Below are 15,143 nucleotides of genomic sequence, written 5' to 3' on the forward strand. Positions count from 1 at the left end.
GCCTACTGTTCCAGTGAAATTTCTCCCTGGGCAAAAGAAATGTGTTTTTTTTAATGCTTCTTAATTCTTATGCAGCACAGCAGAAATTTCATGATGCTAATCTGTATAGGTATCCTTCTAAACAGAGTCCTGCATGCTGGTTACTTCTTATCATTCTGGATTCATATGGCCTTAAGAATTAACAAAACTTATTTTAGATCTTTTTTAAGAACTAAGAAAATACTACTGATATACTGTTACCCTTAGAGTCCAGTTTCTGTTGCTATTAGTGTTGAACCATGAAAAGTCTTTAGAATTCTAAATATGGAGAAATAAAAAGTTTTGATCCCTGGATAGCTCTTAGAATTCCTTGGTTTTTCTAAATCCCAGCGGTCATGTTACATAGAAACAGAAATCCATAGTTTCCTGAACTGAAAAGGAATCTCAAACAGCTGAAGTCACCACACCCACTAGGACCAGATAGCCCAAGGATCTGTGAGCTTGCCCACAAGAGTTACTAGTGGCAACAAAGGCTCTAACTGGGTCTTCAAATTCTCTAAGTTCAGAACTTTATACCCAGCTATGAAGTTTTTAAATTCCATGCTATTAGCTTTTCCAGCATGTTTATAAAATTTTGCCAATGGTATCATTCTAGAATCCGAATTTTCACTTATTTATTGAGTCTTGAGTGTGTCAATAGTATTTTATGAAATGTACACACACTTAGGAAGGAGTCTTTGTTCTAAATGAGCTTTTAAAATATATGACCTATAATATAATATGATTTATACTCTGGGCAATTTCTGACCTTCTCTTTTTTCTATGCTCATATGTAAAATCCTCCAATGTTGCAATACTTCCATTTTTTCACTATGAATTAAGGCGTGATGCTGTTATTTTAAAGTGAGCTCCTCACAGGAATTTCCTTTTACAGTGGGAATGGGGCAAGGGCTAGTAACTGGGGTGTCCAAGGTCACACATCAGGATGGATTAACAGCAGAATTTACAAGTTTCTGAGTTTCAACCTCGTATCTTTACTTCCTGACCAATCTACCTCACACTGATGTCTCTATATTTCTAGTAAAATAATCTAAGGCAGGGGCTTCCCTGGTGGCGCAGTGGTTGAGAGCCCGCCTGCCAATGCAGGGGACACAGGTTCGTGCCCTGGTCCGGGAATATCCCACATGCCGCGGAGCGGCTGGGCCCGTGAGCCATGGCCGCTGAGCCTGCGCGTCCGGAGCCTGTGCTCCACAACAGGAGAGGCCACAGCAGTGAGAGGCCCGCGTACCGCAAAATAAAAAAAATAATAATCTAAGGCAACTTGTTTTGTGTTCTCAGTAAACAAATATTTCATAAAGAGAGTGAAAAAAAACAGTACCCCAACCTAATTTCAAAAATTTCTAGCCTTGTTATTGTTCAGTATGCCTACTTTGGTGTTATTACACTTTTCAATGTCATTTTTCAGTAAATAATTTAAAAATGTATAGAAGACACAGTCTATGACACATAAACAGACAAAACGTCATACATTATGGAAAGGAGTAAATTGCCACTTATTATTAGCAATACTGCCATTGAGGAAATACGGGCTTTAACCAATGACAATGTTTTCAATCCTTTTTTTTCCTCAGGTACCAAAGTGTTTCCCTGGGGACGATCTGAGCTCACTCACCAGGACATCGCTGCTCGCTGCACCTTCTCACTTCCTCGCCTGTCCCTTCACACGGCTGCCCGGTCACCGCCACACCCTGGCAGGTCCTCATTCGCCTCTCCCAGCCGCCGTCACAGGACTTGGAGCATCCGCTCCAATGACCCCACTGATTCCACTGACCATTGGCTGAAAGAAATACGTCAAGGTCAGTGGCAGTCATCCAGTGCACACTGCTTTAGGGATTCGAAAATCTGAGGCCCGTGGCTGTCTGTTCAATTTTTATTAATCTACCACCATGAATAAAATGGACACAAATATTTAACTTGCTGGTCAAATTTAGAGCATTGTGATAAACAGAAGTTTCTGTAAGTTTGTCAGAAGCTGCAAATGGACATTGACCTTTACTTGTAAAGAACACGAGCTCCGTGCTAGACTTCATCAATTTAATCAAAATTTCATCTAATCTCATTAATTTCATCTAATTTAAGAATCTGTTGAATTTTGTTGCTTTATTCATGCAACATACCATAGGATGAGCTCTGGTACAACTGGCTTCATTGACTAGAAATGTATAATTACCTGACGATGCCACGACCGTCTGGCACGATTCTGTCACATTATCTAAAGGGCAGGCATCCTTCGAAAGCAGTCATCAGGCCTCACCTGTGCACTCGGGGTTGTAGCACTCTCTGCTTTCTGCCCAGGGCCCTCTGCATTCGGAGCCCCCGTGGGCGGCTGCAGTACACTGCCGGCTCCTCTGCTGGGTCCCATTCGAGCAGGTCACGGAGCATCGGCTCCAGAAGCTCCACTCCTGCCACTGTCCATCAACTGCCAAAGCAGAAGCAGAGACAGTGTGAGGAGGTCTTCTAGGAGAGAAGGCTGTACACGGAGTACACTCATGCCTTTACTGCACTGTAGAGATAATGCATTTTTTACAAATTGAAGTTCTGTGGTGGCCTGCCTGGAGCAAGCCTACAGGTGTCATTTTCCAACAGCATTTGTTCACTTTGAGTTTTTGCGTCACACTTTGGTAATTCTGGCAATAACTCGAACTTTTTCTTGCTTATTATATTTGTTACGGTGATCTGTGATCAGTGACCTTTGATGTTAATACTGTCATTGCCTTGGGGAACCAGACACATACGAGACAGGGAACTTAAGAGAGAAATGCTGTGTGTGTTCTGACTGCCCCACCCATTGGCTGTTCTCCCATCTCTTTCCCTCTCCTCAGGCCTCCCTGACACAACAATAACAAAATGAGGCCAATTAATAACCGTACAATGGCTTCTAAGCGTTCATGGGAAATGAAGAGTCACGCGTCTCTCACTTTAAATCAAAAACCAGAAATGGTTAAGCTTTAGCGAGGAAGGCATGTTGAAAGCTGAGATAGCCCAAAAGCTGGGTTTCTTGTGCCAAACAGGTAGCCAAGTTGTGAAAGCAAAGGACAAGTTCCTGAAGGAAATTAAAAGCGCTGCTCCAATGAACACACGAATGAAGAAAGTGAAACAGCGTTATTGCTAATATGAAGAAAATGTAGTGATGAGATAATTCATGAAGGTGGTTACTCTAAACAACAGATTTTCAGTGCAGACAAAACAGCCTTCTATTGGAAAAGGACGCCACCTATAGGACTTTCATAGCTAGAGAGAAGTCAATGCCTGGCTTCAAAGCTTCAAAGGACAGGCTGACTCTCCTTTTAGGGGTTAATGCAACTGGTGACTTTAAGTTGAAGCCAATGATCATTTATCATCTGAAAATCCAAGGGCCTTTAACATTATGCTGAATCTCCTTTGCCTCTGCTTTATAAATGGAACAACAAAGAAGCAGGCATGACGCACATCTGTGTACAACATGGTTTACTCAATATTTTAAGCCCTCTGCTGAGACCTACTGCTCAGAAAAAAAAGATTCCTTTCAAAATATAACTGTTCATCAACAATGTACCTGGTCCCCCAAGAGCGCTGATGGAGATGGGCAATGAGATTAATGTTGTTTTTCATGCCTGCTAGTCATTTTGACTTTCAAGTCTTATTAAGAAATACATTTTGGGGCTTCCCTGGTGGCACAGTGGTTGAGAGTCCGCCTGCCGATGCAGGGGACGCGGGTTCGTGCTCTGGTCTGGGAAGATCCCACATGCCGCGGAGCGGCTGGGCCCGTGAGCCGTGGCCACTGAGCCTGCGCGTCCGGAGCCTGCGCTCCGTAATGGGAGAGGCCACAACAGTGAGAGGCCCGCGTACCGAATAGATTTTGTAAGGCTACAACCACCATAGATAGTGATTCCTCTGATGGACCTGGACAAAGTCAATAGTAAACCTTCTGGAAAGGATTCAGCATTCTAGATGTCATTAAGAACATTCATGATTCGTGGGAAGAGGTCCAAATAGCAACATTAACAGAAATTTAGAAGAAACTGATTCCAGCCCTCATGGATGACTTTGCTGGGATTAATACTTCAGTGAAGGAATTGACTGCAGGTGTGGTGGATATAGCAAGAAAACTAGAATTAGAAGTGAAGCTTGGGGAACTCTTCTTAATATTATGTAACAACTTGCATGGGAAAATAATTTGAAAAAGAATAGATACACATATATGCATAACTGAATCACTTTGTTGTACACCTGAAACTAACACAACATTGTTAATCAACTATACTCCAGTACAAAATAAAATGTTAAAAAAATAAGTAAAAATAAAAGTAAGGGAACATCGGGACTTCCCTGGCAGTGCAGTGGGTAAGACTCCGTGCTCCCAATGCAGGAGGCCGGGGCTTGATCCCTGATTGGGGAACTAGATCCTGCATGCATGCCACAACTAAGAGTTCACATGCCGCAACTAAAGATCCCGCATGCCAAAACTAAGACCCGTTACAGCCTAAATAAATAAATTTTTTTAAAAAAAGTAACATTAAAAAAATAATAAAGGAACATGAAAAAAAAAGAACAAGCAGAGTCTGAAAATGTGACTGGATTGCTGCAATCTCATGACAAAACTTGAATGGATGAGGAGTTGCTTCTTATGGACGAGCAGAGAAAGTGGATTCTTGAGATGGAATCCACTCCTGGTGAAGATGCTGTGAAGACTGTTGAAATGACAGCAAAAGATTTAGAATATGACATAAACTTAGGTGATAAAGCAGCACACACATTTGAGAGGACTGACTCCAATTTTGAAAGTAGTTCTGCTATGGGTAAAATGCTATCAAACGGCACTGCATGCTACAGAGAAATTGTTCATGAAAGAAAGAATCAATCCATGTGGGAAACGTCACTGTGGTCTTATTTTAGAAACTGCCCCAGCTGCCCCAACCTTCAGCAGCCACCACCCTGATCAGTAAGCAGCCACCAGCATGGAAGAAAACGCTCCACCAGCAAAAAGATTACAACTTGCTGAAGACTCAGATGATGGTTAGCATGCTTTAGCAATAACATATTTTAAAGTTAAGGTTTGTACGTTGTATGAAAGACACAATGCTATTGCACTCTTAAGAGACTACAGTCTAATGTAAACAGAATTGTTCTATGTACTGAGAAACCGAAAATTGGTGTCTCACTTTACTGTGATATTCACTTTATTGAGGTGATCTGGGACTGAACCTGCGATATCTCTGAGGTGCCTGTACAAGGTAAAACTAACCTTGAAGATGAGTCCCAACCAAGAGACTCTAAATGAATGCAGTTAGATTTTATTAACCCCCAAACAACTATTACCTGATTCTGCACTTCTATTTACTTTATGTGTCTGGTATCTCTTTTTATTGACCACTCAACAAGCCAAGACCTTGATCTTGGAGATGGGTACAGCAAGCAATTAATACAATAAATAATGACCAGTAACTCACAGAGCTCATATTTTAGAAAAGGAACCCCTAGAATGAGTTAACTAATGAATTCCATGCTAAATAAATTAATTCTATAGCGTTGCTGCAAAGGATGATTTCAAGACACTGTGAGATAAGAGTTTACAGAGCCTGGGGAGTCTTCTCGGACAAAGTGAGGTTTCAAGTATGCTTGAACGATAATAGGAAATCCCTAGGGAAAGGGCATGTTCCCTGAAGATACACAAAGATCCTGGGCAGGACTGAATGGAGGGCGTTGTGAACAGCATCCAGAGAGCCAGGTGAGTAACTACACAGAGGAGTTTGGGAAGAAGATAGAGATCAGATTTTGCAAACTTTTGGTCAACTGTGTTATGGATTTTGCCTATTTTTCACAGATCATTAAGAAGACATTGGAAAAAAGAAGAAAACCAAGAAAAAGAAGCAAAAACAAGAAAAAAAAATAAGAAGCCATTGAGGGCCACATGGGAAGGACCGTGAGTGGAGAGAGGACCAAAACGATGTCCAGGTGTCTGGTGACCAGAATGGAATATAGATGGTTGAATTTGTCTTTGGAAGTTCAAATTGAGATGCATTTATTTATTCACTCATTCGAATGACTGTTTAGAATCTCTTAGTCATCAGACTCTGTGGTAGGTGTTAACGAGAAATACAAGAATTTGAATTCCAACCTCAAAAATAGGATAACAGTAAAAGAAGTACTCTACACATACAAATAAGTAAATGAAAAATTAAGAGCAATACATCTTAAGACAGCAGTGAAGACTTTCAGAGAACAGATCACACCTACTTGGGGGGTAATTATGATTTGGATAATTTAGACAAAGGAGACAGCATTCATGAAGGTATAATCCCACAGGCCACAAACTACAAGGGAACAAAGGAATCAGGCAAAAATATTTACCTAATTTAGAAGGCATAAACTAGCATGTAAGTGTTATAAATGCACCAGGATATGACGCTCTACTTTTTCCAATATCATTCCATGGCTCTTGGTCGATTTCATTACAGCGAAAGAGAGTTCACCATAAATCCAAAGTTCCAACATAAACTAATGCTGCTGTGAAAACCCACCTAAATGAGAAAGCCTGGCAGAATAGGAGTGAGTGCTTTCAACCTAATTTCAGGTCTTGCTGGTAGCTGTTAAAAAGAAGCCTGTTTAATATGTGTCTAGTGGTACTTAATAAACACTTTGTGAGATGAAAAATCACAAAATACCAATTTAATCATCCCATTCATGTAATTTTAGCATCTCACTTTATTAAAAGTATCTGACACAATCTTATTGGCTATGTAATCCATTTGCCAGACTAAAAAGTCTAGTGAATCAAGAGGATGATATAAACTATCCATTTTCTCTCTATGTTGGCCTTGAAGATGAATGTGTTTTTCATTTCAGAATTTTGCTTTTCAAAGATAACATTTATTAAGTTTGCTTTTGAGAAGAATGGTTAAAAAAAAAACCATTCATGCCTGCAGTATATGTACCATCTATTTGGCAAAAGAATATACAGGTATTCAAATTTTTGAGAACATTCAGAAAGCAACACATAAACAAAGATGAATTAAGGGATGCCAATCTGTTTAGTGCTCAGTGAGTAGAATAAAAGAATATCTCTTTTCCTTAAGAATTCTGGTTTGAGGTAAATTTTTAGCTTTTTTTTTTTTTTAATGAATGTAATAGCTACAAACTCACTGCAAAGAACAGAGGATTAGTGTCTCTGTCTAGGAAGATGTGCACGTGGTAATGACTGAGTCAGAGGTGGAATCAGAGAAGATAATTGGGCAGGGGGCTGTATTATGGACAAGGAATGAGGAAACACCTTGCCTAAGAGAGATTAGGAAAAATATTTGTGAAGTGTTTTGCTCAGAAGGCTTTCTTTGAAAGAAGACTTTGCATCACCATTGTTAAAATTTTTCTAACATTTTAAATCCATACATTTGTAATATTAGTTCAGTCCTTTCTGCCAAAGTACACATTTTTCTGTTTTGGCTAAAGTTCAAGAATGAGTTAAATTAGACATTTGAGGGAACTCTTGAGGTTCACCACCACCATAAACATCAACAAAACATATATTTTAGATATGAACAGTTTTGTTTATCAATCAGTTACAGAAATAAATAACAATGAAATTGAAGATGTATCAAGTGGATGTGTTTGACGTTTTATTTTACACTGAGAACTAGAAGTTTCTTTTCCTGAACATTCACTGCACCAGTATGAAAGAATGGACTTGACAAAGTAACTGATTGGATATTTTTTAAAAAGAGCAAAAACCCAATATTCCTTTAGTGTGTTATAGAGTGTGGTAAGGCAAAGTTCCATTTTCACTGTGAAAATGGAAAATTGAGAGGTTAGAAAGAGAGGAGTATGTGAATTTAATTTAAAAGATTAGACAACTGACTTATATGTACATGAAAGAGTTTCTTTAGTGCCAAACGTGGAACGTTGTTTTATTTTAGGATTTTTGTTTGTTTCTCATCCTAGAATTAAAAAAAAAAACTCATTAATTATGTTCTGGCGGGGAGGGATAAATTAGGAGTTTGAGATTAATATATATACACTAATATATATAAAATAGGTAAACAACAAGGACCTACTGTATAGCACCGGGAACTATACTCAATATCTTGTAATAACCTACAAGGGAAAATAATCTGGAAAAAAATATATATATGCATATATAATTGAATCACTTTGCTGTACACCTGAAACTAACACAACACTGTAAACCAACTATATGTCAATAAAAAAAAATAAAATAGAAAACAATATCACAATATCGCTGAAATCACCTAAACCAAAACAAATAAAAAGAGATCTTTCAGGAAATGGTAGTGTCATTTTACTGAATGGGAAAAAGTGAGGTTTTTGAGAGGTGGAAATTAAGAGTTCTGCTATGGGCATTTAAGCATTTTCTAGTTCAGGGATTAAATGTTGAGATATTTAAAAATAAAAACCAATTATCATATGATACACCTAAGATTTATATTTCATAACCTCTTGTCTAGGTACCACACAAGACATGAAGAGACTTTTTTCTTTTTCTCTGGTGCTTAACTGGGATCCAGAGTGGTGCCGAAGATGCTTCTCCTTCAGCTGCGTTCAGGTTTGCTCTCCACCTGGGTGAGTATGGAGGCAAGAGACCACCAAGGCCCTCCCCACCCTACCACCCACCCAGATACGACGGCCTTCCACACTTACAGGGAGAACCCCCAGACTCACTGCAAAACCACAAGCTTGAAAACACCTCAAAGCTTTCTTTCTAGAACTGTGTTCCTACTGAAGGCTAATTAGCACCTTGTCATCTTGTCAGAAAAGTGTTCCCGATGATTTGGGGAAATGTAAACATTCCCAAACTGGCTCCTCTGTACTCCTGAGTAAAGATGCACAGAGCATCCGCACTGTGACCGGTCTTGTTCTGTTAGACTCAGGGGAAACTGTGCAGATAAAGACCCACCAAGCTCTGCTCTCCTGGAACGTGCAGTCTGAGGGGCTGTGGTGGAGACAGATGATGATAAACAAGTAAACAAATGAGTGAACAAGAGAGTCACAGCTGGAAGTGTTCTGAAAGCAGTGTGACCACAGGAGAGCTTAGTCCCCAACACTAAAAGAAGCCAGAAACTTAAGGCTCTGTGGAAGCCTCTACCCAAGTGAGGTCTTGAGGTCTAGAAAGCTTTGTGTATTCAGGGACAGAGACAAGCCTGGGGCTCGTGGGGCTCATGAAGAGGGGGATGCGGCAGGAGGTGGGTTTGGAGGGTGAGCAGAAGTCCGATCCTGGAGGGCCCGGCAGGCATGGGGCCAACAAGGTGAGGCACCACGAGAGGACTTTAAAGTAGGGAAGAGATGTGACATTTTAACCCTTCCTTTTGCGGTTGTGTGTAGATTGGATTGCACAGAGACAAGAATGGGTATGGAGACGTTGGGGACTAGAGTGTAGGCCAGACATGGGTAAATGGTAGAACCTTTTACTGAACTGGGTTAGAGTAGGTTTCAAACAGGTCCGCGGGTACATAGTCCTGAAATAAGAATGTCTATTTGGAACGTGCTGAATTTGTGATGCCGTTATAGACCTAATGCAGGGAGTCTTACTCTGAATAGACTTTGTTTAAAGCTGTATCTCCCAAATTTATTTAAAAATAAATCCTCCCTCCCCTCTTTCCCTTTTTTTTCCTTTTCATGGGACACCGTTTGGTAAACATTGCATTAGAGGACATAATTTCTTCCATGATAGGCAGACAGGTTAAGAATCAGAACTGTCTTAGGCTTTTTACTTTCTTTTCATTTCCATCATAAGCATTTGCATTTGGATTTTTCCAGTGCTATTTTTCAATTTAAAAACTCCAAATGCCTATTTCTTAACGAACCATCCCACAAAAGGTGACTAAGAATAGAGAATGCGAGGCTGTATTTTGAAGCTGGGAGGATGCTGAGATCAGCCAGTCCTACCTTCACGTAACGTGCTTCCTTATACAACAGTGTCACTCTGGGGACACAAAGTTTTTTTACAGCAATGTGACACATGACCAGACTTTCTGGACCCAGAAGAATTAAAATTGCAATGGCTAAAACATTAGATTCCTGGGGTTTTCTGTGTTAGAGAAACTTCCTTCTGCAATTGTGTTCACCAGGAAGAAAATCCTGTCTCCGATGTGCAGGGAGCAATTCCTATGATACATTTTATCGTATTTTATTATTTTTAAAAAAATTTTATAGTTGATTTACAACGTTGTGTTAATTTCTGCTGTATAGCAAAGTGATTCAGTTATACACACACACACACACACACACACACACACATATATATATATTTGTTTCTATATTCTTTTCCATTCTTGTTTAACCAAGGATATTGAATATAGTTCCCTGTGACTTTCATACATTTTAATGAAAATACTATGTTTCAGTCTATTTTCTTATCTTGACCAATAACTGGTGACACTATAGTATAGGTTGGATAACAATAACCACAAGGTAAAGTCATGAATATTTTGAACACTAAAACCATCATTTCAACAACTGTTCTGGGTTGATTGCTGATGACTGATGAAGTTACCTGTAGGGAGGAATCGGGGGAGAAGAGTTCCGGCCCCTTTGAGGCTATCTGATTTAGGCTATCTGATTTGGCTCTGGTTTTTACTGAATTGGGAGTTACCCAGGGAATGGGAAAGACTCCTTTGGGATACAAGACTGAAATGCAGAAGAGCCATATGCTGAAGAGCAAAAACCTATGTTTCCTATTTGCCATTTTAAAATAAATGACAAAAGAGGAAAATCAAAATGAAATATCATGTTTAAAAATTAGAATTAAGAATAGAGGCAATTTATCATGGTAAGGGCTAAGAAGGATTAAAAAAAGAAAGGTTGGTAAGTAAATTAAGACAAAGTTTAAATGAGAAAAATATTACATAGTAAAAGAGAGCAAGCCAGGATTAAGAAAGACACAATTTTTTAAAACTCTCATAAGCTAAGCACTGAAAGATCACCAGAATAATGCTGAAAATCTGAAATGACACAAAATGAATACAATTGCCACATAATAGACTAGAAGGTTAAGATGATGAAATGCAAATTTTAATTAAAGACCAGGTTAACGAGCCAGCATTTGTGTTTTAAATTATAACATCCTCATGTTGAGACAATCAGGGACCTCTGAACCAGGGTAGGGCAAAAGCTCAGGATGTTTCCTCTCTGTCCTCACAGGAACGCTCCCTGCAGAGGGACTGTGGGGAGGTCACCCTCTCACAAATGCTGAAGGATCAAAATACTAGAACAACAGGAGACCAAAGCCTCTTGCTCTAGGTAACAGATGTTAGGTTCCAGCTGTGTTCCTCAGGACATATCGTTGGGTGGTTCTTTCCTTCTCCTTAGAGTTTATGAGTCTGAAAATATATCTGGAAACTACAACCTAATGGGATCTGTCTGGAACGGTTCTGGATTCTCAGGAATGAATTTCTCAAATGCAGGACTGCTCGGCCCCACAGACTGAAATGGGCCCTTACGCAGCTACTTCTCCCTAGAACAATCCTAGCCAAAGAATCCCTTTGAGTGTCTGATGAAGGCTATTCATAAGAAATAAAGCTCAAAAACTATCGTAATATCCTGAGTTTACGTCACCAAATCCCTTGCTTTTAAAGTAATATTCCCATATAAATCATGATCCTTGACTTCACATTGTTTTGTAGTTTTCAAGATTCTTCCACCTAATTTTAATCACATAACATTCCTATGATATAGAAGGGTAATGAATACCAGCTCTATTTTAAAAATGAAAGAAGTGAGGAATAGAAAAGAAGAAGAAGTTGCCCAAGTAAATATTTAAAATTAAGGATTGGAAAGTAAATACATAAATACATAAGTAAATAAGTAAATAAATAAAATTAAGGATTGGGACTAAACCTTAATCCATGTCTTGTGAACTCCAGACCACTGAATCATATAATTATATTCATTTATACATAGCCCCATATATAAATGAAAACTTGTCAATAGTTCTTTATGTCAGTCTTCAATCTGTCACTCACTTATTTATCCCTACCTATCCTCTATATTACTTGTACTCTACTTCATAAATATATATCAGAAAGAGAATTGTCAAAACTGAAACAAAGAGGGCCAAACTTAATTCATTGGTTCTTCCAGTCTTCAGCTACTGACAGAGGGAAAAAAAATTATTACTATGAAGTAAAATACTACGAAGAAAATTACCATAGAGCTTGAGGCTTTGAACTAAAAACTTAAGCTTTCATTTTCCCAAAATAATTTAATTTTGGAAAAGACAATATCAATTTTATTTTGCGGATATACATTATATAATTTTAATGGAGGGCCTACCTAGAAAATGCAAACATACCATATGTCTGTGAGTTTTCTCCAGCTGAATATTAATCAAAATCAAAATCATTTAAAACAGAAGCATCTAAAGTGATCAAATCACCCTGGAGGAGGAATGACCACCAAGGTGACACCCAGGTTCAGGTCTGACACTTAGCCAGACCTCAGTACTGTTGGCTGCTTCCTTGGTGTCACAGTGAGGCTGTGTTATCCCCGTTGGACCTAAAATCATCAGAAAACACATTAATAACCAGAAAAGGTCACTCTGAGACTGTGATAAAAATGAGGTAAAACAAGGTCACTTCATAGACAAAGACCAGGTCCCCATGGAACCCACAATATTCCAAACATTCTCCTCTCTCAGCTAAGATGAGGGACTCACTTCTTCACCAACTGCATCTGGTCTTCCCTCGTTCTAGATAATTTACTAATATACCCAATCATAGCATTGTCCCCCTTCCCTGACACCATCAAATCTGGAGCAAAGCCCCACTTTTTTAAACCTTCTGTGAAATCACCCAACACAAGCCCAAACCCTTGATAAGTCTTTCCTAACACCCCCTTACTATGATGCCCTGCAATTCCCTATGTTGATTTCCCCTCACTGCCAAGAGTAACAAACCCAACTTGTTCAACTACAAGGGTCATCCTGATGGACTCTCACTGGAGACACTGACATGATAATAATACTAGTATTAGAGAGTGTTTCCTAGTTTGCTACCTACCATGGTCTTCTCATGAAGAGGGTATTACTATATTGTCCTCATTGTACAGCTGAAGAAACTAAGGATCAGAGGGGCAACATAGATATGAAAAGATGATATCTAAATTTAAATATGTGTTCTCTTGCAAAAGTCCAAGATCTTTCCCCTATAACACATTAATGTATTATTAAGTAGGCACAGAAAATGTCCTAGAAAAATTTGGATGAGTATTAAAAATTCGTACATGTCAAGAAAATCCAATCAATAGTCATCTATTGCATACCACCAGGTACAAAGATGCATGGAGAGATAAACAGGAAATAAAAGAGCATTTCCTTGTCCTCAAATATATCAGTTATGAACTTGATGCTCAATTAGTGACTGCCATGAAAATTCAGAGAAAACAGAAAACATAGGTTGGACTGCCAGAAGTTCTGAGTTTGGTGATAAGAGAAACATATCCCAAAGACCCCTGAACACACACATACATACACACATCCTTCCATAGTACCACACGTAGTTATTACTACAGATGAGAAGAGGAGGAAAACGAAGTCACATCACGTTTATGAGCCAGTGAATGAATCGCAGTGAAATCCTTTCGTTGCTCTGTATACCTCTGGCCCACCTCCCCCCAACCAACATCAATCACTGTTCTCAGACACAGTACACAAGTCGGTAACTAGTAACCCAAACTAGGAAATATCAGATCAGATCTACCCTTTCCTTCCTTTCTTTTCTCCTTATATGGATCTCAGGTAAGTGGTTTACTTTCGTCGCTAAAGAAGCTGGGAGAAAGTTGGACATTGACTAAGGAAAGTATCAGATAAAAATAGGATGCCATCGCAGGCTTCCAGGAAGATGGTGGAAGAGTAAGACGTGCAGATCACCTTCCTCCCCACAGATACACCAGAAATACATCTACACGTGGAACAACTCCTCCAGAAAACTTACTGAACGCTGGCAGAAGACCTCAGACCTCCCCAAAGGCAAGAAACTCCCCACGTACCTGGGTAGGGAAAAGAAAAAAGAAAAAAACAGAGACAAAAGAATAGGGACGGGACCTGCACCAGTGGGAGGGAGCGATGAAGGAGGAAAGGTTTCCACACACTAGGAAGCCCCTTCGCGGGCGGAGACTGTGGGTGGCGCAGGGGGGGATCTTCGGAGCTGCGGAGGAGAGTGGAGCCACAGGGGTGCAGAGGGCAAAGCAGAGAGATTCCCGCACAGAGGATCGGTGCCTACCGGCACTCACCAGCCCGAGAGGCTTGTCTGCTCCCCTGCCGGGGCAAGTGGGGCTGGGAGCTGAGGCTCGGGCTTCGGTCGGAGCACAGGCAGAGGACTGGGGTTGGCAGCATGAACACAGCCTGCAGGGGGTTAGTGCACCACGGCTGGCCGGGAGGGAGTCCAGGAAAAAGTCTGGACCTGCCGAAGAGGCAAGTGACTTTTTCTTCCCTCTTTGTTTCCTGGTGCACGAGGAGAAGGGATTAAGAGCGCTGCTTAAAGGAGCTCCAGAGATGGGCACGAGCCGCGGCTAAAAGCGCGGACCCCAGAGACGTGCATGAGATGCTAAGGCTGCTGCTGCCGCCACCAAGAAGCCTGTGTGCGAGCACAGGTCACTATCCACAACCCCCTTCTGGGGTGGCTGTGCAGCCCGCCACTGCCAGGTTCCCGGGATCCAGGGACAACTTCCCCGGTAGAACGCACTGGGCGCCTCAGGCTGGTGCAACGTCATGCTGGCCTCTGCTGCCGCAGGCCCGCCCCGAACTCCGTGCCCCTCCCTTCCCCCCGGCCTGAGTGAGCCGGAGCCCCGATAGCGGATCCTTTAACCCTGTCCTGTCTGAGCGAAGAACAGATGCCCTCCGGTGACCTACACACAGAGGCGGGGCCAAATCCAAAGCTGAACCCCAGGAGCTGTGCGAACAAAGGAGAGAACGGGAAATCTCTCCCAGCAGCCTCAGAAGCAGCGGATTAAAGCTCCACAGTCAACTTGATGTACCCTGCATCTGTGGAATACATGAATAGACAACAAATCATCCCAAATTAAGGAGGGGGACTTTGAGAGCAAGATTTATGATTTTTTCCCCTTTTCCTCTTTTTGTGAGTGTGTATGTGTATGCTTCTGTGTGAGATTTTGTCTGT

General features: G+C 40.7%; 1 protein-coding gene across 3 annotated transcripts in view; it reads right to left on the bottom strand.

Annotated features, from left to right (window-relative positions):
• Positions 1-15,143, bottom strand: part of ADGRB3 (adhesion G protein-coupled receptor B3) — a 799,670-nt gene that overhangs the window by 455,646 nt on the left and 328,881 nt on the right. For all 3 annotated transcript variants that reach the window (XM_067702875.1, XM_067702873.1, XM_067702874.1), the window contains 2 exons: positions 2,294-2,458; positions 1,652-1,816 (listed from right to left, as the gene is read on the bottom strand). In XM_067702875.1, coding sequence (XP_067558976.1) covers positions 1,652-1,816; positions 2,294-2,458 — 330 coding nt within the window. The remainder of the gene's footprint in view (positions 1-1,651; positions 1,817-2,293; positions 2,459-15,143) is intronic.

This window comes from Pseudorca crassidens, chromosome 13 (assembly GCF_039906515.1).
Source record: "Pseudorca crassidens isolate mPseCra1 chromosome 13, mPseCra1.hap1, whole genome shotgun sequence".
Classification (NCBI taxonomy): Eukaryota; Metazoa; Chordata; class Mammalia; order Artiodactyla; family Delphinidae; genus Pseudorca; species Pseudorca crassidens.